A 21,272-nucleotide genomic window follows, 5' to 3' on the forward strand; every position below is an offset into this window, starting at 1 on the left:
AACTAGCAACCACTCAACAGATGTTACAGCATGATCCAAACCTCTAGTGGGCCCTAAACTTTACCCTTCCCCCAAGCTTAGCCATATCTGTAACCCTAATGCCTAGACCCATATAGATAACTCATACACCCCAATCCCTTACTGTAGTCCATAACCCTCACCCCTAAATTAACCCCCTGCTTTTAAACCTTACCCTCTTACCCCATAACTCCTATCCCTACCCACCTGAACCTTAACCCTAACTCCTCGCCCCTCACCTGTAATGCCTACCATAGCCCATGACTCACCCCTAACCCTATCACCTCCATCTGAACTCAAATCCCTGACCCTGTGCCTTCACCCCGACTTCTCCCCTACCTCACGCCCACCAATCCGCAGCTCCATGGCTGCTCCAAGCGATGCTCCTCCCCCGTGTGTGCAGGAGCCCCAGGCGTCTGCAGCAGGGCCTGGGGATGCTGGGGGGAGGAAGGACAGTAGGACAGGCCTGCAGGGACATGCTGACTCAGGGAGTGGAGTCAGGAGAAAAACAGCCTTGAGAATGGAGGGGAGATTGGCAGAGATGAGCGACCCCAGAGGAAAGAGCTGGGCCAAGCCATCCACGGATGCCTCAGCCCTAGAGCTCTAGAGGATCCCATGTTCAGCAGGGTTACGAGCTGGATGGGAGAGATCCCATCAATGCTGCAGAGAACCAGGTGGGGGTGCTCTCCCCTAGCAGTCAGTGCTTTGTACTCTGGGGGGCAGAGGACTCAGTAGGGGGCTCTGTGCTGCACAGCACAGGGGGTTCAGCAGGGGGAGCTCTCCCCTGGCAGGCAGTGCTGATCCCAGTGCAGCACTGAGAGACTGCAGCAGGGGGCACTGTGCTGCGTGGCGCTGGAGGGCTCAGCAGGGGGCACCGGGCTGTCTGGGGTTCAGTAGGTGGCACTGTGCTGCAGGGTGCTGTGGGGCTCAGCAGGATGTGCCAGGCTGTGGGGCACTGGGGGGGCTCAGCAGGGGGCACCAGGGTGCAGAGAGTGAGTGTGCTGCAGGGGCCCTGTGCTGTGGGGTGAAAGGGGGCTCAGTAGGAGACACCAGGCTGCTGGGGGGCTCAGTAGGTGGCACTGTGCTGCGGGGTGCTGGGGGGTCTCAGCAGGGGGCACTGGGCTGCGGAGAGTGAAAGTGCAGTAGGGGGCTCAGCAGGGGGTGCTGGGTTGTGGGGTGCCAGGGTGCAGAGAGTGAGTGCAGTAGGGGGCCCTGTGCTGTGGGGTGCACGGGGGCGTTGTGCTGTGGGGCGTCAATGGGGGGCTCAGCAGGGGGAGTCGGGCTTCAGCGTGTGAGAGTGCAATAGGGGGCGCTGTGCTGCGGGGTGCAGGATGACTCAGCAAGGGGCACCTGGTTGTGGCACGCCAGGGGAGCTCAGCATGGGGTGAGGGGCTGGGGAGTCTCAGCAGGGGGTGCTGGGCTGCGGGGCACAGGATGGGTGCCGGGGCTGTTTCATCCCCACAGCAGCGAGGCTGCGTCACCTCCCTTCATCTCTCCTTGGGGTTTCCATGGAAACCTTTTAAGCCAACTTCTCAGGGAGACAAATTTCTTTTTTTAAATGCTGAGAGGAAAGGGGGGAGGGAGCATGTTAGTGCACGTGGGGCTCTGGGGGGCCCAAGCCTGGGATGGAGAGTGGGGGAACTGAGGAGTCAGGGGGCAGACACAGGACACCAGCCTGACTCCTCCACATTCCCCTGTCTCACACTGCTCTGAAGAGCCATGGGGTCCAGTGGGTTAGAACTAGGAGGGGTGGGGGCTAGGAGCCAGGACTTCTGGGTTCTCTCCCTGGCTCTGGGAGGGGAATGGGAGCTACTGGATTAGAGCAAAGGGGCTAGGAGCCAGGACTTCTGGGTTCTCTCCCTGGCTCCGGGAGGGGAATGGGGGCTAGTGGATTAGAACAGGGGGGCTGGGAGCCAGGACTTCTGGGTTCTCTCCCTGGTTCTGGAAGGGGAGTGGGGGCTACTGGATTAGAGCAAAGGGGCTAGGAGCCAGGATTCCTCGGTTCTATCCCTGGTTCCGGGAGCGAACCCTGCAGTTGGGTGCCTGCCGGCGCCACCTGGGGGCAGGGAATCTCACAGCACTGCAGGCCGGGATTTCTGCCAGAGGGGTTCCCCTAGCAACTGTAGCCAAGCACCCATGCATGGCTGCCACTCAATTGAGCTGCTTATTATGGGATGGTTCTTCTTGCCTCCTTGGCATGCCACCAGACAGCATTTGGGGGAAAGGGGGGGGACACACTGAAATGTAGCAGGCTGCAGAAGTTGGGAGTGGAGACCCCAATCCCCCTATACCAGCCAGCATCCCCTTCCATAATCCTCCCCACACAGAAGCCTTCCATTTCCTCCCTCCCCATACAGAGACATCCCAACCCCTCCCACCCAGCCAATCTCACCCTCCCAAATCCCCCCATACCACGAGCCCCCCAACCCTGGCCAGCACCCCTTCCCCCATACAGAGACCCTCCCCTCCAGTCACCGCCTCCTCCCCAATACTTCATAAAAAGACCCCCCAATCCTCCCCACACCCAATGCCAGCCAGCAACCCCTTCCCCCATACAGAGCTCCCCCTCTCCAACCCCACCCCATCTCCCTCTACAGGCAGGGAGTTTAGGATGGGTACACAAAGCCTGCAGCGGTGGAAAATGCAGGGACAGTTTTTCTGGGGGAAGCAATAAGGCCTGGTGGAGCGTATCCTGGGGACATGGGAGGGGGTGGGTCTCTGCCGGAAGGAGGCACAGGGTTAAAGTGAGTACAGAGGGACAGACATGACCCTCATCCACCCCACCCCACCCCCGCCCCCGCACCCGCACAGCTGCCCCATCTCAAAGCTGCCTTGTTCTGAGAGCAGGAGCTCCACCCAGTGGGGACCAAGAGATGCTGCATATTCAACTTGCCCCTGCCCTAAAGGCGGACCTAGAGCACCTGACCCCATGCCCCTCTCAGAATCCAGGAGTGGCTCACTACAAGATCTGCTGTGGATCAGCTGCTGTGGAGTGTTTGAATTACTGGATCTACCAAGGATCTGCTGGTAGATCTTCTAGTGAATTTTCCGCAATTGGTTTCATCACAGGATCTTCTAGGCCTGAGGACCTCAGAGGTATGTTTCACTGAGATTCCCTATTGGTCAGGTGCTATGGCTCATGTTTCAGAATGGAATTGACTGGGGTTCAGGCACTATGAGCCTGCCTCACGTTAGGATCTACAGGGAATTAATTTTCCCTTATGGGATTTGTTGGGCTCAACAGTAACAGAGCACATCACGGTGGGATCAAGTAGGGCCATGTGTCTGTTGTGATCTTGGGGTCATTAGGTGCCAAGGGGCACATGTCTCTGTAGAATCTCATGGGCACCAGGCCCAGAGGGTAGAGTGTCTTTGGGAATCACATGCCACAGAGCATGTTGGCTGTGGGATCTAATGGGGCTCATTAGAGAAGTATGTCTGTGGGATCTTGTGGGAATGGGGGACTGCGAGGCACATGTGCCTGTAAGATCTCAGGGGATCAAGCACTGAGGGGGGGGTTCACGTGGGAACTGGGCATTGCAAGGTGAATATTTCTGTGGGATCCAGGTGATGTTTGCTGTAGAATCTATTGGGAGCAGATACCCTGGGGTGCATGTCTCTGTGGGATCTACTGGGAATCAGGCACCACAGAGCAGGTTGGTGGTGAGATCTAGTTGGATCACGAGGCAAGCATATGTGGAACATATGTCTGGGGGATTGTTTGGTCTTATTGGGACCCAGGGAGTGGGCAGGTGAACCCCACCCACTGCTAAGAGGGGGGTCCACAGGACCTGGAAAACTAAATAATTACGGGGGACAACTAATGAACAACAGGGACAGGAGTGCGGTCAAAGGGTCAAACGAAGGGAACCGGGTGGGGACACTGAGCAGAGAACCCCGGACAGCGCCCACTGCTCCTCAAAGGCGTCAAGGGAGTCAGTGGACGCCGCCCAGAGGAACTCTGCCCGGAGGCGTGAACGGACGGAGGATCGGGGGATTGTTTGGTATCGGGGATTTATTTCTGTATTCACATGGGGAATGGGTGCCAGGGGTGTGGGGAGTAGTCACTGCAGGTCATGAACATCTGTGGGATCTACTTGTAATTGGGTGCCATAGGGCACGTGTCCCTGCAGGATCAAGTGGGTTCATCACTGTAGGGTGCTGGCTGGCCATGCCCTACTGCAGCCCGTCCCAGTCCCTACCCACCCCATACTGCAACCCCCACTTCTTCACCTCATGCAGTGCCACAACCCCCACTTCTCCACCCGGTGCCCCCCACAGTGCAATGCCCCAACCGTCCAGTCCCTGCCCCCCTTCCGTACCGTGCTCGGGCCGCCCCTCCACAGGGACGCTGACTGTGCGGCGCAGCAGCTTGGTCCGGCAGGGTTCGCTTCGCCGTTCCCTCATCAGCAACGGGTGGATCTGGAGATGGGGGAGGAGAGAGACGGGGGTTACTGTTGCATGGGGGCATCCCCTCTAACTCCCAACACCCCGTCTCCCAGGTCCCTGCCTCCCCCATTGCCCTCCCGCTGCCAATGTCAGGGCAGGAGTACACAGAGTGACAATCCTCAACCCCTGAGGCTGTCCCAGGTGTGGCTTTATTCTGTGTGTGTGTGTGGGGGGGAACAGCATTATCCCAGGGGACCAAGAGGGAGCAGGCTGCCTAGCACCCCACACTAGGACTGCAGCATCCCCACAAGATGGGCTCAGAAAAAGCCCTGCCCCAAGCTCAGGGGCAGGGGACATTGCATCATATTCTAGGGAGACCTCTCAGCTGGGGCAGGTCTGGGACCAGGAGGGAAGTGAGAGCTCTGGGTGAGGGGAAAGGGGGGGTTGCTCTGTGCTTGAGAGAGGGGGAGGGGGTGCTTCAGGAGGGGAGGGGATCTCTGCTCTGGGTGGAGAGTCTCTCTGGGGTTCCCGCAAGCTCCATGCTCCCCCTCGACTTTACATCCTGTCCCATCTCTGTGTGTCTCACCTCGTCCTCGTCTAGCATAAGCAGCTGGTTTCCAGAGATGATGCAGAATCGTGGATTCCAGGCTGGGCGTTCGTAGGGAGAGTGCATATAGGGCATGCGGTGCATGGGGGCTCCTCGCACATCTGGGCGGGGCAGGGAAAGAAGGTTAGAGATGATGCAATGGGGAGGGGGGTCTTCGTGGGCAGACAGAACCCTCCTTCCATCCCCACACACGTCCCTCCCTCATTGCATGCACCCCTCCATCCATCTCATCCCAAGCACACCTGTCCCACACCACTCCTGCCCTCCTCACCCATGGGCACGTTTCCATCCACCCCGAAGCACATTGCTCCATCCATTCCTCCCCCCCCCCCACAACATCTCTCTCATTACCATGTTCCCCACAACCACTGTGGGGCAACAGGGACAGAACTGACCCACTGGGCCAAAGTAAGGAATGACCAGGTCACAGCCACACTCATGGCTGGGCTCAGAAATGGGCTCCGCTCCTCTCCCCACCCATACCCCACTTCCAGCCCAGCGGGACCAGACCTCAGAGCTCTGTCTAACCCTGTCTTCTCCACCTCTTCACTCGCAGCCCGGTTTCCTCATCTCTCCAATTAGCCCCAGCCTAGCCGCCCCCAGCCCCATTGCAACTGGTGCCATAGCCCCAGGGAGGACCGTCCTAGGATAACCTCACTATAGGAGATGTTCTCTCCCAGTCCCCAGTCGGGGTCAGTTTACGCTCTGAAGCAGCAAGGTTTTGACACCCCCCCCTCCCATTTCAATAACTCTGCCCATGGAACCAACAATCCACACAGGAAGATGCTGAAGACCCCAGAACAGCACCTAGAAAGGTGGTTCTCAAACTTTTGTACTGGTGACCCCTTTCACATAGCAAGCCTCTGCGTGCAACCCCCCTTATAAATTAAAAACACTTTTTTTACATATTGAACACCATTATAAAAGTGGAGGTAAAGCAGGGTTTGGGGTGGAGGCTGACAGCTTGTGACACCCTCCCCATATAATAACCTCATGACCCACTGAGGAGTCCCAACCCCCAGTTTGAGAACCCCTGACCTAGAACTCTGATACACCCTTCTCCAGGAAGGAGAAACCATAGATCATCCCCAAGCCGGAATAGGCTTCCCCCTCCACCCCTGGCACAGAAAGTTCACCCCAGACTAACCCTCCCACTCAACTCTTGCCAAGGGCTGGATCACTGGCCACAGACTGATTCAAAGGCAGTGAGTCCAGAAAGAACCAACCAGTCACGTAGTTTGACCTCCTGTCAAGCACAGCCAGAGAATGGCCCCCCGGCATCCCTGTACTGACCCCAAGAATCTGAGTCTGGCTACAGCATCTCCCAGAGAGAACTGGACACCCTCAGGAGACGGAGAGCCCATCCCCTCCCTTGGGTTAATCCCGCCCTCTTAAACAACCTGAGCCTTAGTTCCAACTGGAATTTATCTGGCTTCAGCTTCCAGCCAATGGTTCTTCTTCTCCCTTTCTCCATTAAGTTAAAGAGTCCAGGTATTTTCGCTATGTGATGGCCCTTACACCCCGCAATCAAGTCACCTCTCAGTCTTCCTTCGATCAGCTGAAGAGATAACGCCTGGTTAGCCGCTCGCCATCAGGCATGGTCTCCAGCTTTACAGATCGGTTCTGTGACCTCTCCCATTCTTCCACATCCTTTTAAAGCATGCAGGCACTAGACATCTCTTCAGTGTTGTCCGCAATGGTAAGGTCACCTCCCCACTTCCTTGTTTAGACAGGCAAGGATCATGCCACGGGCTCATTCTGGGAGCTCACGTGGAGACTGGGTCTTAATATTGCCAATGCCAGGGGTTCAGAACCCACATGCCAGGGCCCCTCAAGTCACCCCATTGACTTAATATACCTATCTTTATACATCTGGGGGTTTGGTGTAATTACACCCTATTTCTGAACCTGTGGGGTGATAGCTCGGAGCTGACAGCTTAGAAAATGGTTTTATTTATATTCAATGCAAGCCAGTTCTCTCCCATAACCCCATGACTGCAGGCTCTGAGGCTTTAATATTGCAAGGGGAAATCCCCAGAGCTGGATATGCTGCAGGCTACGTCTTGGCTTAGGCCAGGTCTACACTTAGACAGTTTCCCACTTTACCTCCGCCAGTGCTGCTGCCTCTGGCCCGGCGAGCGAAATGCGCTGCACTGGTGTAAAGTACCTTACCCTGGGAGAACCAAGCCTATACCAGGGCTTTTGTCAGCCAAAAATTCTCCTCCCCAATGCACAGAGCCAGGCCAGCAAAGCTGGAAGCACAGGCCAGGCCATGGACCATCTGCGTGGCGTGTCCATACGGCACCAGGCACAAGAGGGTGCTGGTCCTGGCTGCGGCTCTGGGGTGCCGAGTGTGTTATGGTAGCAAGCAGCTGCGCGGGAAGTCCCATAACCCAAAGCAGAGGGGCGGGGTGGGGGGCCTCACACCAGTGAGAAGCAGAGGAACCATCCCATGGGAACAAGTCACCTCAAGCCTCAGGGGAAGCAAACAGAGCTGGGGGAATCCAGCACCACAGGCAGCATATAACCCTCCTGCCCCCAACAGGGGGCTGCCCCCTCCCCAGCACAGACTGGGTGGGCGGGGTCTGGAGTCATGGCCTGCCCAAGATCACTCACAGGATGGGGTTTGCTGGGAGAGGTGCAATGGGCTTTTGCAGCACAGTGCTGCCATCCAGTGGACATAGTGGGACATAGCAGGCTACTGAGCTCACCTCTCTGCAGCCCCTTCCATCTCCAAATACACACACAGGAGTCCCTGCACTTGCTAAGGAACTCAACCTTGTACCTGCCCCAGCATTGCATAGTGCAGGGGGACTCCCCCTGAGAACAGCACATAGCCTATGGGAAGGACACCAGGAGTCCTGACTCCTCCCCACTCACCACTCTATGCCTTGCTAGAACCCAGGGGTCCTGGTTCCCAGCTCCCCCTGCTCTAACCACCAGAACCCACTCCCTCCCTGCCACACACACAGCTGGGGAGGAGGACCCAGGAGTCCTGGCTCCCAACTTTCTGCTGCTACCTAGTTAATCGCTATGCAAACTTTGGGCAAAGCATCTGCTACATCCTCCTCTGCAGCTGGTCACATAGAGGCTAATAACCTACTACTGCTGCCAATTAATTGTTTAGCAACCTGGGAGAGGTCTGTGCTGCGGAGCTAGAAGGTTGTGGGGTCAGATCCTCTTGGTGGCTCATGCAGGGTGGGATGAGAGGGGAGAATAGAGTGCAAAGACATCATTCCAGACCACGTCAAACTCATAACACATTTGCACAGGGGGACTGAAGGAAGGCTGCATGGGATACCTGAATCCTGGAAGTCCCCCCACTCCCAGCACTGGACTTTTACCAAGGCCGATAGAGGGCTGGAGAAAGGAGCATGTGGGGATGGATGGATGGAAGGGTAGGTGTGGGGATGGACAGATGGATAGAGATGTGGAGGCAGAGAAGCATGCTTGGGGAAGGATGGAGGGAAAGAAGTGTGTGCAGGGACAGAGGGCCAGGTCCAGGGAGGGTTGGGAACAAATGGGTGCATGAGGAGGGATGCTGGGTGGGAGACAATCAAGATCCTGCCCAAGTCAGCATGAGGAGGTTGCAATAACTACTATCCTTGCACTGACCCTGTAGTGTAAGAGCACCCAGGTGTGCTCACACACCAATTCCTGCCTTAGTGTGTCCGGGATTGCTCATGTTTTGATTAAGGTGTACTGTGGGGCACGCACTGGCAGAGCATGTTTTGCATTAGGCTAAAGGCTGGGAGTGGGGCCGGGGGTGTCCAGAGGGCAGAGGAACCCAGCCCTAGGTCAGAGGCCAGGCCCCAATTTCCTGAGCGCCTGCTCTTCCCAGGCCCTAGCGGGGAGGGGATTAGATGCCCAGCCATGGGGCAGGGCCAGATCAAGCCATTCTCCTCTTAGTCACCAGCTTGAAGCCACCCCTGGGCAGCAGGGCCCCACTCCTTGGGGCTTGGCTCTGGCTGCCATGGCAGGCTCAGCCCTGCTTTGCCTTCATGGCAGGCTCCGTGGAGCACCCAGGACTGCCTGGGGCACAGCTAGAACTGCCCCATGACCCCTGCCCCCAGCCAGCTGGAAGACAGTCGCGCTGTGTGGGGCTGTCAGGTTGCAGAGAGAGTCAGAGATGCTTTATCCAGTGCTGAACCCATACGATTCCACACAAAGCTGGATATTAGCAACATGCAAATTATATGCAAATATGCAAATGCACAATGCTTCCTTGCTTCAACTGACCTGCCTGCAAAAATGCAAATCAGTTCACCACATCATTTGCATAGAATAGCCAAGTATCCCAAGGACCTAGCCACTCCTAAAAGCTGGTGTCCTTGTTAGCTCCTGGGCACTCCTCCACACTTGTGGGGGTGGGGGGTCACTCAGCACTGGGGCCCCCAGACCCACACCTCCTGTGCCATCCCCTCAAAATCCCCAGCACAGCCCCCTCCCCCTCCCAGCCCTGGCATCACAGTGTGGGCGCAACAGGGGGGGCTGACTGTCCCATCAGATCTGAGTGTGCCTGGAGATCCGTGCTGGGAAGTGACAGCCCAGGGAGCATGTGGGAGAGGGGAGCCTGGCAGAGAGAGAGAGATAGAAGAGACACCCCTCCCCCCAAAAGATACAGATACGGGCCCTTCCCCTGCCCCATCTGCCACCACCAGCTACAGGCCCCTCCCCAGACTTAACTGGGGAGAGGATGCCCTACCCCTAAACGGGGAGGGGCCCCAAGTGCCCCCCCAGCACACCTGCAGCTCACGACACTGCCACGCTCTGGGGATTCGATTCATGCCAGTCCCCCCCCGCCCCGGATGGGGGGGAGGAGGGAGCATCCTCCAATGGGGTTACCTAGCAACCGCATCCCACCACCTCCTCACATTGAGTGCAGGAAAGAGACCGTGGGGGGTATTTCATCCCAGCATCCCCCAAAGCAGGGGGGAAGCTCCCGGCTACTCCAGCCCCGACTGCTCCCAGCAGGGGGCGCTGTGGGGAGTAGGGCAGGGCGCTGGCTGGGGCGGGGGAGCTCCTGGCTATTCCGGCCCCAGCCTCTCCCAGCAGGGGGCGCTGTGGGGAACAGGACATGGCACTGGCTGGGGGTGGGCAGGAAACGCTTGGCTATTCCAGTCCCGCCGTCTCCCAGCAGGGGGCGCTGTAGGGACCTGGGCAGGGCACTGGCTGTGGGGCAGCACCCAGCTACACTAGCCCCGGCCTCTCCCAGCAGGGGGCGCTATGGGGAGCTGGGCAGGGCTGTAGCTGGGGGTGCAGCTCCCAGCTACTCCAGCCCCAGCCTCTCCCAGCAGGGGGCACTGTGGGGAGCAGGTATGGTGGGGCTGGCACCACTGAGGAGGGAGCTCGTTCTGTGTTTAAAGGCCCTGTTAATCACTGAACAGGGTGCTATGTTTATTCCCTCATTAATATTTCTATTTTGGAGTTACAATAAATTAGCATAATAAATTATGGGGCAGTTGGGATGGGAGTCTCCACCGCCCACCCTTCAGCAGGGTGTTCCCATCCCTCAGCACAGCACCCCCACCCAGTGTCCTCCCCACCTCTCCCCCAGCCCAGTGCCCCCCAACCTGACCCTGCAGCACAGCGCCCCTGGCACTGCACTGGGGCCAGCACTGACAGAGGGGTGATTGTCCCCTACTGTATTCCTGCAGCACCAGTCATGATAGCCATGGGGGGTTAATCCTAGCCCTGCCTGAGGTCTCTGGCCCCCAAGTGCCAGGAGGTGTGGGGGGTGACACCGGGGCACCACCTCAGTGAGGATTACATGTACCTTGGGCACAACAGGGAAAAGTGCCGGGCCGTGGGGATCAGACAGAGGACACGACACTCCCTCGGGCCCAGAGCCCAAGGACATGGGGACAGGAGGGGGGTGTTCGGACCCAGGTGTCCGGGCAGCAGGAATTCTAGGAGCCAGGTGTCAGGGTGCAGAGAGGTTCTGGCGGGGAACATCTGGACCATACATGTGACAGCACGAGTGGCATGAAAACCCCATCCGCCCAGTCCTTTCTGGGCCAGCTGGGAAAGTGGGTCATGCGGGTCTCCTGGTGATTTGCACCAACCTCACATCAAGGGCCAGGGCCCCCTAAATGGGGCCAACATCCCCCACCTCAGATTGGGCCCTGACCACGAGCAGGGGCACACTCCAGCAGGCCGTGGGCTGAGAATGAGTGTGGGGGGAGGAGGTGAGCTGCAGAGAGCAACCCCCAGGGCCCTCCCCGATGCTAGGATCCCAGCAACCAATCTGGATCCAGCCCTAAGAACCCCGCAGCCAACACAGGTAGCACTCCCCAACCCTGGCTACAGGCAGCATGTGGTATTCCCAGCCATCACAGGTCTCCTCTCCCTCCTGCCCCCCACAGGCCTGGGCAGTGCACCCACTACCCTCCACTGCCCCCCCAAACTCCTAGTTACCCCTACTGCCCCCAGGTCCCCTAGCTACCTCCACTGCCCCCACAGGCCTGGGCAGTGCACCCACTACCCTCCACTGCCCCCCCAAACCCCTAGTTACCCCCACAGCCCGGCAATGGTCCCCACCACCACCACCATCCCACAGGCCTCAGGCAGTGACCCCCCTGCTCCCTCTACTACCCCCCGACACAGAGGACAACAGACAAGCTCTCCAGATACCCCCAGCACCTCCTCTGTTTCCCCCCACCCCCAGCTGCTCCCAGATGTATCCCCTGTCCCCAGCCATCCATCAACCCCAAGGTCCACCAGGTAACTCCCCCAACTCCTCCCTCAGAGTCCCCCCGTCCTCTCAACACGTGCCCTGGGCTACCCCCCACTCCACTTCCAACCACAGACATTCCCTCTCTCTGCTTTTTCAGACCCCACAGGCCCTGAACAGCCTCCCCATACATCCCTCTCCCCAACCCCACTGACCCCTGGGGTATGCCCACCCACCCAACCACCCTGCAGCCGCACTGGCTGCTGGGAAACCCCCCCCACACACACATCCCCCTCCCCAACAGAGCCTGACCCTCAAACCCTGCAGCCCAGATGAACTCTCCAAGCCCCCAATTATTGCACTGTGAACTCTTCAACATTGTCTCTGCAGAGAATACCCTCCTGTTCCCCCCACTGCCCACCCTCCCCCAACCCCACAGAGCCCCCTGCACCCAACCCCAGAGGCGACTTCCTTTTGCCCTTCCCCACAGACTCTATGAGCCCCAGACCCCACAGATCCCAGGGTACCATTCAGTCTCCCCCACCTCCTGCCACCAACACAGCCATCCCCTGTCATCCCCCGGACTTCACTGAGCCCAGAGCACACCCCAATCCCACCACCTCCTGCCCTAGACAACTGAACCCCGGACATCACAGGCCCCAGGGTACCGTCCAGTGCCTCCCATCTCACCTCCGACTCGCCACTGCCCCACAGGCCACCACCAGCATGTTGTCCTGCCTCCCCACCAGCCATGGGGCAGCCCCTTCAGGAGAACCATTCACTCTCTTGGATGGCACCTCAAGCATACCCCCTGCCACCCTAAGATCAGCTGGCATCCCTCACTGTTTCCCCAGGCCCCATGTGACCCCCTCATCCCTCACACTGCATCCAAAGGTTCCCCCCACCCAGTTCTGAGCCCACAGGCCCTAGGTGACCCCCCCACAGTGCACCCACTACCCTCTACTGCCCCCCCAGACCCCTAGCTATCCCTACTGCCCCCACAAGCCTGGGCAGTGCATCCACTACTCTCTACTGCCCCCCACCCCAGGAACCACCCCCAGTCCTGAGCCCACAGGCCCTGGGTGATGCCCCCTCCTAGGAGCCACCCTTAGTCCTGAGGCTGCAGGCCCTGGATGACCCCCCCGTCCCAAGAGCCACCCTTAGTCCTGAGCCCCAGATCCACAGGCCTCAGCTGAGTCCCTTTTATGCCTCCACTACCTCCCCCAGGCAAACCCCATTGCTTAAACCCCACAGGACCCAGTGCCCCCCAGGACTCCACACACAGTCATCCCCCTCTGCCACCACATGCCTCAGTCACCTCCCAGTGCCCCCCACCTGCCCCAGGTAAACCAGATTCTCCTCCCAGCCAGATAGACACCCCACATCTCCAGCAGAACTCTACCCTCCAGCCCACCCCAGGTGACCCCTCCCATTCCTGCCCAAGTTTCAGTGCCCTGTGTCCCAGATGTGGTGCCACGCTCCCTGGCTAACTCTGCCTGCCCCCCCAACCTGTCCCAGGTAAACCAGATTCTTCTCCCAGCCCCATAGACACCCCACATCTCCAGCAGAACCCATTCTCCTCTCTGACCCCACAGCCCTCCCCTGCCCCATTCCCAAGCCCAGACCCTGGAAGAACCTTTCAGTACACTCCCATCTGTCCTAGGTGAGCTTGCCTGTTCCTCCAGCCCCCCTCAGACTCCAGAACCCATAGGCCCTAGCTGTGCCCCCCTCAACCCCAGCTGAACCCACCCCATCCTTTACCTCGAAAGGGGACATAGGACATGGTTCCTTCAGCCGCTCGCTAGTCCTGGGCGCTTGTCATGGAGGAGGTGAGGGTGGGGGGAGAGAAGCCGACCCAGGAGGAAGTGGGGTGGGGGAATCCCCAGAGTGGGAAGGAGAAGGGGAAACCGGGGGGGGGGGCAAGGACCTCGGGGGGATCCAGGGAAGAGGACTTAAGAGGAACCAGGAGAGTAGGGGTGCTGGGGGATCCGGGAGACAGGGGATTGGGGATGCCAGGGGACTAGGGAGAGCAGGGTGCAAGGGGTCGGGGAACAGGGGGTTGGGGGTGCCGTGGGACTAGGGAGAGTGGGTACAAGGGGGTTGGGGGAACAGGGGATCAGGAGAGTGGGGTGCAAGGGGGAACCGGGGGACGGCAGCAGCAGCAGTCGGGGCGGTGATGAGTGCAGCAGGAGCGGCCAGGCCTGCGGGGGGGGCCGCCTCCCACCCACGCTGCCTGGCTGGGCCCCGCCGGGCCCCCGCAGCCGAGCTCCCCCTCCCCCGCTCGCCGCCGCCGCCGCTGCCGCCGAAGGATGCTGCTGCCGCGGATGCTGGTGCTGAAGCTGCGGCCGCTCCAACCTCGCACACGGGCCCCGCGCGCTGCCCACTCTTAAAGGCGGCCGCGCGGCAGCTGCAGTGGGGGTGGGCGCCGCGTGCGGCCGACAGAAAAGGGAGCGGCCGCGTCCCCTTTAAACGTCGCTTCCCCACCCCGAACACACATACCGGGGTTGGGGGCACGTGGGGTTCGGAGCCAGGTGCCGCCGCGCACCAGGAACGGGGTCCCCCAAACCCGCCATCCAGCTCCATGGCCTCTACCCCCCAAAAGCCACCATCCTCCTCTATGGCCCTGTCCCTCCGAGCCCTCCGCTCCCCAAAGCCACCATTCTCCTCTATGGCCCCTGCCCCCCAGAACACCCCACCTCCCGAGACCCCATCCAGCTCAAAAGCCCCAGTGCCCCCTGCCCCATCTGGCTCTATGGCCCCTTCCCCCCAGAGTCCCCCGCTCCCCAAAGCCACCATCCATCTCTATGGCCCCTGTATCCTGTCCCCCGCCGAGTCCCCTGCCCCCATTGAGATCTGTGGCACCTGGCCCCATTCTAGATCTATGCCCCCACAGAACACCTGACCCCCACTCTCCAGATCTCCAGCCCTGCTCCCAAGTACTCCAGTATTGTTCCCTTGGCCCAAACCCTGCACCAAACCCTGGCCCCTGGTACTGCGCCAAGCCATCCCCACAACTGTCTGCTGTTCTGAGTGTAGAGTGCAGCTGCCTTTAATGGAGACACCAGAGTAGGGCAAATGTGGCAGCAAGTACTTGTGAGTGCAGGATGAGGATCAGCGTGCAGGGGACTTGTGCATGCAGGGTGAGTGTGCGTGTGCAGAGAGCAACTGTGTATACAGGAGGAGGTTGAGTGTGTGTGCAGGGTGAATGTGATTAGGGTGGGTGTGAGTGTACATGGGTTAGTGTGCCTTGGGCAAGTGTGCATGCAGGGTGAGTGGGAGTGTACATGAGGGAGTGTGACTGCAGGATCTCAGTGGAAGAGAGTAAGTGTGCACGTGGTGAATGGGACTGTGTGTGGAGCAAGTGTGCATGCAGAATGAGTGCAAGTGTGGAGGGTATGTCCCCCTTGGACAAGCACGCTCAGGACTAGTGGGAGTGTGTGTGGGTTGAGAATGATTGTGTGCAAGTTTGCATGAAAAGTGAGTGCACAAATGGGGTGTGTGGAGCATGCAGGATGAGTGAGTGTGTGCAGAGAAAGAGCAAGTGTGTATTTGGGATGAGTGTGCATGCAGGGTGAGTGTGAAAGGGGCAAATGTTCTTGTAGGGCAAAGATGAGTGTGCATCTTGGCTTCTCCCTGTGGGGTAGCTGAGCTTCCCCACCCCTGTGAGCTGAGGGGGTGTGACGCCTCCCCTCAGTGTGTGGTTGTGTAACAGCCCCCCATTAGTGGGTCAGGAGAAGAACTCTCTCCCTAAGGGGGTGTTTCTAGGGCAGCTCCAGGCTCTTGCAGAGAGAGAGAGGGTGTGTGTGTGTGCACATGCTGGTCTCTGAGTGGCTGCACTGGTGTGCGTGCAGGGTAAGCGTGCATGTTTGTGAGTGCACGAGGTGCAGTGGATTATTGTGGAGGAGTCTGCTGGGTGCACAGAACTGTCTGTGTCCAATACTGGCTTGGCATGTGGGTGCGTTTTAGGGATGTGCATACATTGGGCAGGATTGTGTGTCGGGGTGGTGTGTTAGGAGATATTTTGTGTTGGTGTGTTTGAGTTAATTGGGAGTATATTGCGTTGTGTGATAGGGGAATAGAGTGTGTTTTGTTGTGTTGTTTTTTAGGGTTCCGAGTTCAATCCTTGAGGCGGCCATTTAGGCATCTGGGGCAAAAATTGGGGCCATTTAGGGATCTGGGGCAAAAATTGGGGATTGGTCTTGCTTTGAGCAGCGGGTTGGACTAGATGACCTCCTAAGGTCCCTTCGAACCCTGATATTCTATGATGTAGATCCTTGATGATGCACTGGAGAGGTTTTAGTTGGGGGTTGTAGGTGATGGCTAGTGGCGTTCTGTTACTTTCTTTGTTGGGCCTGTCCTGTAGTAGGTGACTTCTGGATACCCTTCTGGCTCTGTCAATCTGTTTCTTCACTTCACCAGGTGGGTATTGTAGTTTTAAGAACCCTTGATAGAGATCTTGTAGGTGTTTGTCTCTGTCTGAGCGAATGGAGCAAATGCGGTTGTATCTTAAGAGCTTGGCTGTAGACAATGGATCGTGCGATGTGGTCTGGATGAAAGCTGGAGGCATGTAGGTAAGTATAGCAGTCAGTAGGTTTCCGGTTTGGGGTGGTGTTTATGTGACCATCGCTTATTAGCAATCCCTCACTCTCACAGACCTTGGGAGACAGGCCAGTCCTCACTTACAGACAGCCCCCCACCTGAAGCAAATACTCACCAGCAACCATACAACAAAAACACTAACCCAGGAACCAATCCCTGCAACAAACCCCATTGCCAACTCTGTCTGCAAATCTATTCAAGGGACACCATCATAGGACCTAACCATGTCAGCCACAGGGGCTCATTCACCTGCACTCCCTAGGTAACACTGGAATGCGTTACCTAGGGAGGTGGTAGAATCTCCTTCCTTAGAGGTTTTTAAGGTCAGGCTTGACAAAGCCCTGGCTGGGATGATTTAACTGGGAATTGGTCCTGCTTCGAGCAGGGGGTTGGACTAGATGACCTTCTGGGGTCCCTTCCAACCCTGATATTCTATGATTCTATGATCTACCAATGTGATAAATGCCATCATGTGCCAGCAATGCCCCTCTGCCATGTACATTGGCCAAACCGGACAGTCTCTACACAAAAAAATAAATGGACACAAATCAGACATCAAGAATTGTAACATTCAAAAACCAGTAGGAGAAGACTTAAAAGTGGCAATTCTTCAACAAAAAAACTTCAAAAACAGAGTCCAATGAGAAACTGCAGAACTGGAATTAATTTGCAAACTGGACACCATCAAATTAGGCCTGAATAAAGACTGGAAGTGGATGGGTCACTACAAAAAGTAATTTTCCCTCTGCTTATACTCACACCTTCTTGTCAACTGTTGGAAATAGGCGATGTCCACCTTGATTGCATTGGCCTCATTAGCACTACAAAAGTAATTTTCTTCCCTTGATATTCACCCCTTCTTGTCAACTGTTGAGAATAGGCCATTTCCACCTTAATTGAATTGGCCTCGTTAGCACTGACTCCCCCCCCCCCCCAGCACTTGGTAAGGCAACTCTCATCTTTTCATGTGCTGTAATATTTATACTGCTAACTGTATTTTTCACTCCTTGCATCTGATGATGTGGGGTTTAGCCCATGAAAGCTTATGCCCAAATAAATTTGTTAGTCTCTAAGGTGCCGCAAGGACTCCTCATTGTTTTCTCTGAGCATACTCTCTCCAAGGGAAAGAAGCTTACACAGCTTTGACCTTCCTGGGTCTGACCTCAGAGCATTCAGCATCCCCTTCCACACCGTGTGCTTCCCGCAGTGAGTCCGCCCGGGTGGAAGCCAGAGGGCCCTGCACCCCAACTCCACAGTCAGCAGTGACTCTCAGCCAGCCGGTAAAACAGAAGGTTTATTAGGCGACAGGAACATAGTGTAGAACAGAACTCGTTAGCAGAGAAAACAGTGACTTTCAGCCAAGTCCATCTTGGGGGGAGGGGAGCCCAGAGCCAGGGTTCTGGTCCTCCCCCTGCGCCCCAAGCCAGCCAAGACTGACTCACTTCCAGCTGCCTGGCCCCTGCCCTGCCTGTTGCTCCTCCTCTGGCCTTTGTCTTGCTTCCTGGGCCAAGAGTCGTGGTCGCATCCCCCTCCTGGGTCTCAGGTTACAAAGGGGTGGTCATAGCATCCATGCAGGCAGCTGGAGCAAGCCCCACAAAAGTCACACACACAATTATTGCCACCATCTAGACATTGTGGCACCTTAGAGACTAACCAATTTATTTGAGCATAAGCTTTCGTACAGCTCACGAAAGCTTATGCTCAAATAAATTGGTTAGTCTCTAAGGTGCTACAAGTACTCCTTTTCTTTTTGCGAATACAGACTAACACGGCTGTTACTCTGAAACCTGTCATCTAGACATTGGTGTAATACACAGGGAAATTGAGGCACACACAGCATTAATGCAAAACAGTAAGACTCACATAGGCTTACATACAACAAAAGGGAGAATTCCCACTACATAACACTCCAGTTACAGATTTTTTTAGGGGGGGGTCCTGAGCTCAGGCCCTGGTACAATTGTACCCCCTTTCCACCCTCTCCTCAGCCCCTGTTTGGATGTGTCCTTTGGTGATTTAGGGGACACTATGGTTGTGTTGTGTACTATGAGTGTCTGTGGTTGGATGGGTGTGTTGCTAATGAGCCCTAGACCTATCCCCCTGCAGCAGCTCATTCTGGCCCCTCACCCTGATGCTGGGGGCAGGCCATGCCTGGGCACTGGGGGTTCCCTTTCCCATCCCGGCTCCAAGCAGTCTCTGGGGAGGGGCAGACCTTGGGCACTGTTAACCCCAAACCTGCGGGATGTGGCCTGGTGCCCCATAAGGAAATGCTGTGGGGATGAGCGTACCCAGCCACAAGTCCTCCCCAAAACATCATCTTGGGAAGCTGGGGCACTGGCAGGGTGTGTCTCTGGCATGCTGAGGGGGTGGTGGAGCTAGATGTGGTGTGAGGGATCAGGACTCCCCAGGGTTGTGGGATGTGGTATCTGGGGAAGTAGCATTATAGTGAGGGGCTGGGGTCAGGATCCTGGGTTCTGTCCCAGTTTGAGCAGTGGAGTGGGATCTAGTGGGATGGATAGAGTAGAATGGGCTTGGATGCAGGACAAGTGGAGCAGCAGCTGGGCCTGGGTCACTGTGCTCTCTCCACTTGGCAATGGCCCAGCTGGGAGTTCCCTGCTTGCTTAAGCATCCAGTCCCTGGAACTGAGAGGCAAAGCTATTTGATTAGGGATTAGTGAGAGAGGGCTGCATGTCACGAGTGAGGGTCACTGGCAGAGCTGTGTAGGGGGAGGGTGCCCAGGGCTGCGTAGCAGTGGGCTGCAGTCAGGATTGAGGGGCACTGGGAAAGCTATGGCGGTGATCCCAGGGCTGGGACAACAGGGGGCTGCAGTCGGGACTGAAGGTCGCCGCCCGGGTCAGGTCCGCCCTGATGATACAGGAGGCAGGAGGCACATGGTGAGGGGGGCGGGACACAGTCTGGTGACTCCAGGGGGCGGGGTTTAGGAAGCAGCATGCTGCTGTCCTGGGTCACGTGAAGGGGGACGGGCGGGTTCCGCGCAGATTGCAGCTGCGGGCAGGTAGGAGTTGTGGCGTGTGTTCGCACCAGGGGAGCGCCCTACTGCCTTAGGGACTCAGCGCACCGGCTGCTGTAGGGGCTGTTCTCCCCTCGCAGGCAGAGCTGGCCCCAGGGGAGCCGTCTCAATTGGCTGTTTGCCCTTGCAGGGCTGGTCCCATTCCCCTGAGCTGAGTCCTGCAGGGACGGTGGCAGCGACGCGCGCCGATGAAAGCTGCCTGCTGCGTGAGTAAAAGCCGGACCCCTGCCGACCACCTGTGGGGCTGCGCCTCGCCCAGCGCTGAGATGCAGCCGCCTCGGGGGGGGGGTTCAGCGGCTTTTTACACTTGTCGTGCAGTATAGTGCGCCTCCTAGTGCTAACTTGGGGCCAGTGCTGAGTGCGAGGGGAGGGTGTCCCCAGCGAGACCCTCACCCCAGTCCCTGCAGCCCCCCGGGTCTGGCCCTTACTCTGTTTCTTGGCCACAGGTGCTGTTGCTGTCCCTGTTGATGGTCCCACTGCTTCGAACCGTGTATCAGCGTCTCTTCTCCATGGCAGCTGAAGCCTATACCCCCGGGAGCCTGTCAGCTGCCTTCGTCACCTGCCCCAATGAGAAAGTGGGCAAGGAGATTGCAAGGTGGAGCTGGGAAGGGAGTGGGCGCTAGTAGATTAGAGTAGCTAGGCTGGGAGTCAGGGCTCCTGGGTTCTATCCCTGGCTCTGGGAGGGAAGTGGGGCTAGTAGGTTAGAGCAGGGGGCTGGGAGCCAGGACTCCTGGGTTCTATCCCTGGCTCTGGGAGGGAAGTGGGGTTAGTAGGTTAGAGCAGGGGGCTGGGAGCCAGGACTCCTGGGTTCCGTCCCAACGAGGGAAAGGGGTGGTTTGACTTTTGAGCATGGAGGACACTGATGTGTATTTTTGTTCTGAGCAGGGCGATAGTAGAGAAGCACCTGGCTGCCTGTGTCAACATCATGCCTCAGATCACATCCATGTGAGTGCAGCAGCCAAGTCCCCAGGCTCTATGGTCACTGCACTGGGCCTGGAACTGGGATGGGAGGAGTTTGGGGAGCAGCCTGGCTACCCTGACTGGGGCAGGCTTTCTTGGTGTCTCCCTCTCACCAGCTCCCCCTGTTGGTTTCTTTCAGATACGAGTGGAAGGGGAAGATCGAAGAGGACAGGGAGGTGTTGCTGGTGAGGGCCCATGTGGGGAGGGTCTTTGTGGGATGGGGCATAAATCCCCTGCCTGTGTAGGCAGTGGGGAGGCTCTAGAACCCTGGGCTCTGCCCTGCGTGTTTGGGGGGAGTAGTCAATGGAAACTCCCAACCTTTCACTATCTGTCTCTTCCCCAGATGATCAAAACCCGGAGTTCCCGGATCCCAGTGCTGACCGACTTTGTCCGGTCAGTCCATTGTTCTTCTGTCTCCTTCTCCACCCTGTGGGAGCCTGCTGGTGGGGATGGGCCTAGGGAATTTCTGGCGGGGGGTGGAGTCTCTTGAGAGAAGGCCCAAGGGGTGTGCAGGAGGGTTGCTGGGGGGAGGACATGAGTCTCCAGGGGGGTGGGTGGCAGAGTGGTGAGTCCCCAGGGGGAGTTGCTGGGGAATCCTTGCCTCTGACTTCCCCCCCATCTCCCTATAGGTCGGTGCACCCATACGAAGTAGCAGAGGTGATTGCGCTGCCCATCCAGCAGGGAAACCCACCATACCTGCAGTGGGTTGGGGAGACTGTACCAGAGTGAGACCCCCCTACCCCACAGCAGGGAACCATCTGCCTCTTCCCTGCCTCAGTCACCCTGTCCTGAGACACCATAAGAACAGGACTCACTCCATGGATTTTTTTGTGTGTGTGGGGGGGACCTGCAGCCAATAAACTGCCTCCAACGCACCAAGCAGCAGGGTTGACTCCTCATTCACAACACACAGCCCTGGTCTACTTGGGGAGTGAGATGGCGCCTTAGAGCCAGGACTCCTGGGTTCCCTTTCTGGCTCTGAGGGGGGAGCGTGG

General features: G+C 57.8%; 2 protein-coding genes across 5 annotated transcripts in view; one reads left to right on the forward strand and one right to left on the reverse strand.

Moving 5' to 3' along the window:
• The window catches only part of SYNGAP1 (synaptic Ras GTPase activating protein 1), a 47,169-nt gene extending 33,699 nt beyond the window's left edge, over positions 1–13,470 (reverse strand). For both annotated transcript variants that reach the window (XM_077833348.1, XM_077833349.1), the window contains exons 1-3: positions 13,449–13,470; positions 4,994–5,115; positions 4,341–4,440 (exon numbers count right to left, since the gene is read on the reverse strand). In XM_077833348.1, the coding sequence (XP_077689474.1) occupies positions 4,341–4,440; positions 4,994–5,115; positions 13,449–13,470 (244 nt within the window). The remainder of the gene's footprint in view (positions 1–4,340; positions 4,441–4,993; positions 5,116–13,448) is intronic.
• A 5,757-nt stretch (positions 13,471–19,227) lies between these two features.
• CUTA (cutA divalent cation tolerance homolog) lies at positions 19,228–21,152 on the forward strand. 3 transcript variants are annotated; one of them, XM_077833367.1, is made up of 7 exons: positions 19,247–19,302; positions 19,448–19,523; positions 19,764–19,912; positions 20,203–20,262; positions 20,417–20,462; positions 20,621–20,670; positions 20,907–21,152. In XM_077833367.1, the coding sequence occupies exons 2-7, from the start codon at positions 19,506–19,508 to the stop codon at positions 21,004–21,006; spliced, it is 423 nt and encodes a 140-aa protein (XP_077689493.1). In that variant the 5' UTR covers positions 19,247–19,302; positions 19,448–19,505; the 3' UTR covers positions 21,007–21,152. The 3 variants fall into 3 exon arrangements, with proteins under 3 accessions (XP_077689494.1, XP_077689493.1, XP_077689495.1); XM_077833368.1 differs by lacking the exon at positions 19,448–19,523 and having other exon boundaries at positions 19,228–19,302; XM_077833369.1 differs by lacking the exons at positions 19,247–19,302; positions 20,203–20,262 and having other exon boundaries at positions 19,309–19,523.
• The last annotated feature ends 120 nt before the right edge of the window (positions 21,153–21,272 follow it).

The sequence above is a fragment of the Eretmochelys imbricata genome, chromosome 14 (assembly GCF_965152235.1).
Source record: "Eretmochelys imbricata isolate rEreImb1 chromosome 14, rEreImb1.hap1, whole genome shotgun sequence".
In the NCBI taxonomy this organism is placed as follows: Eukaryota; Metazoa; Chordata; order Testudines; family Cheloniidae; genus Eretmochelys; species Eretmochelys imbricata.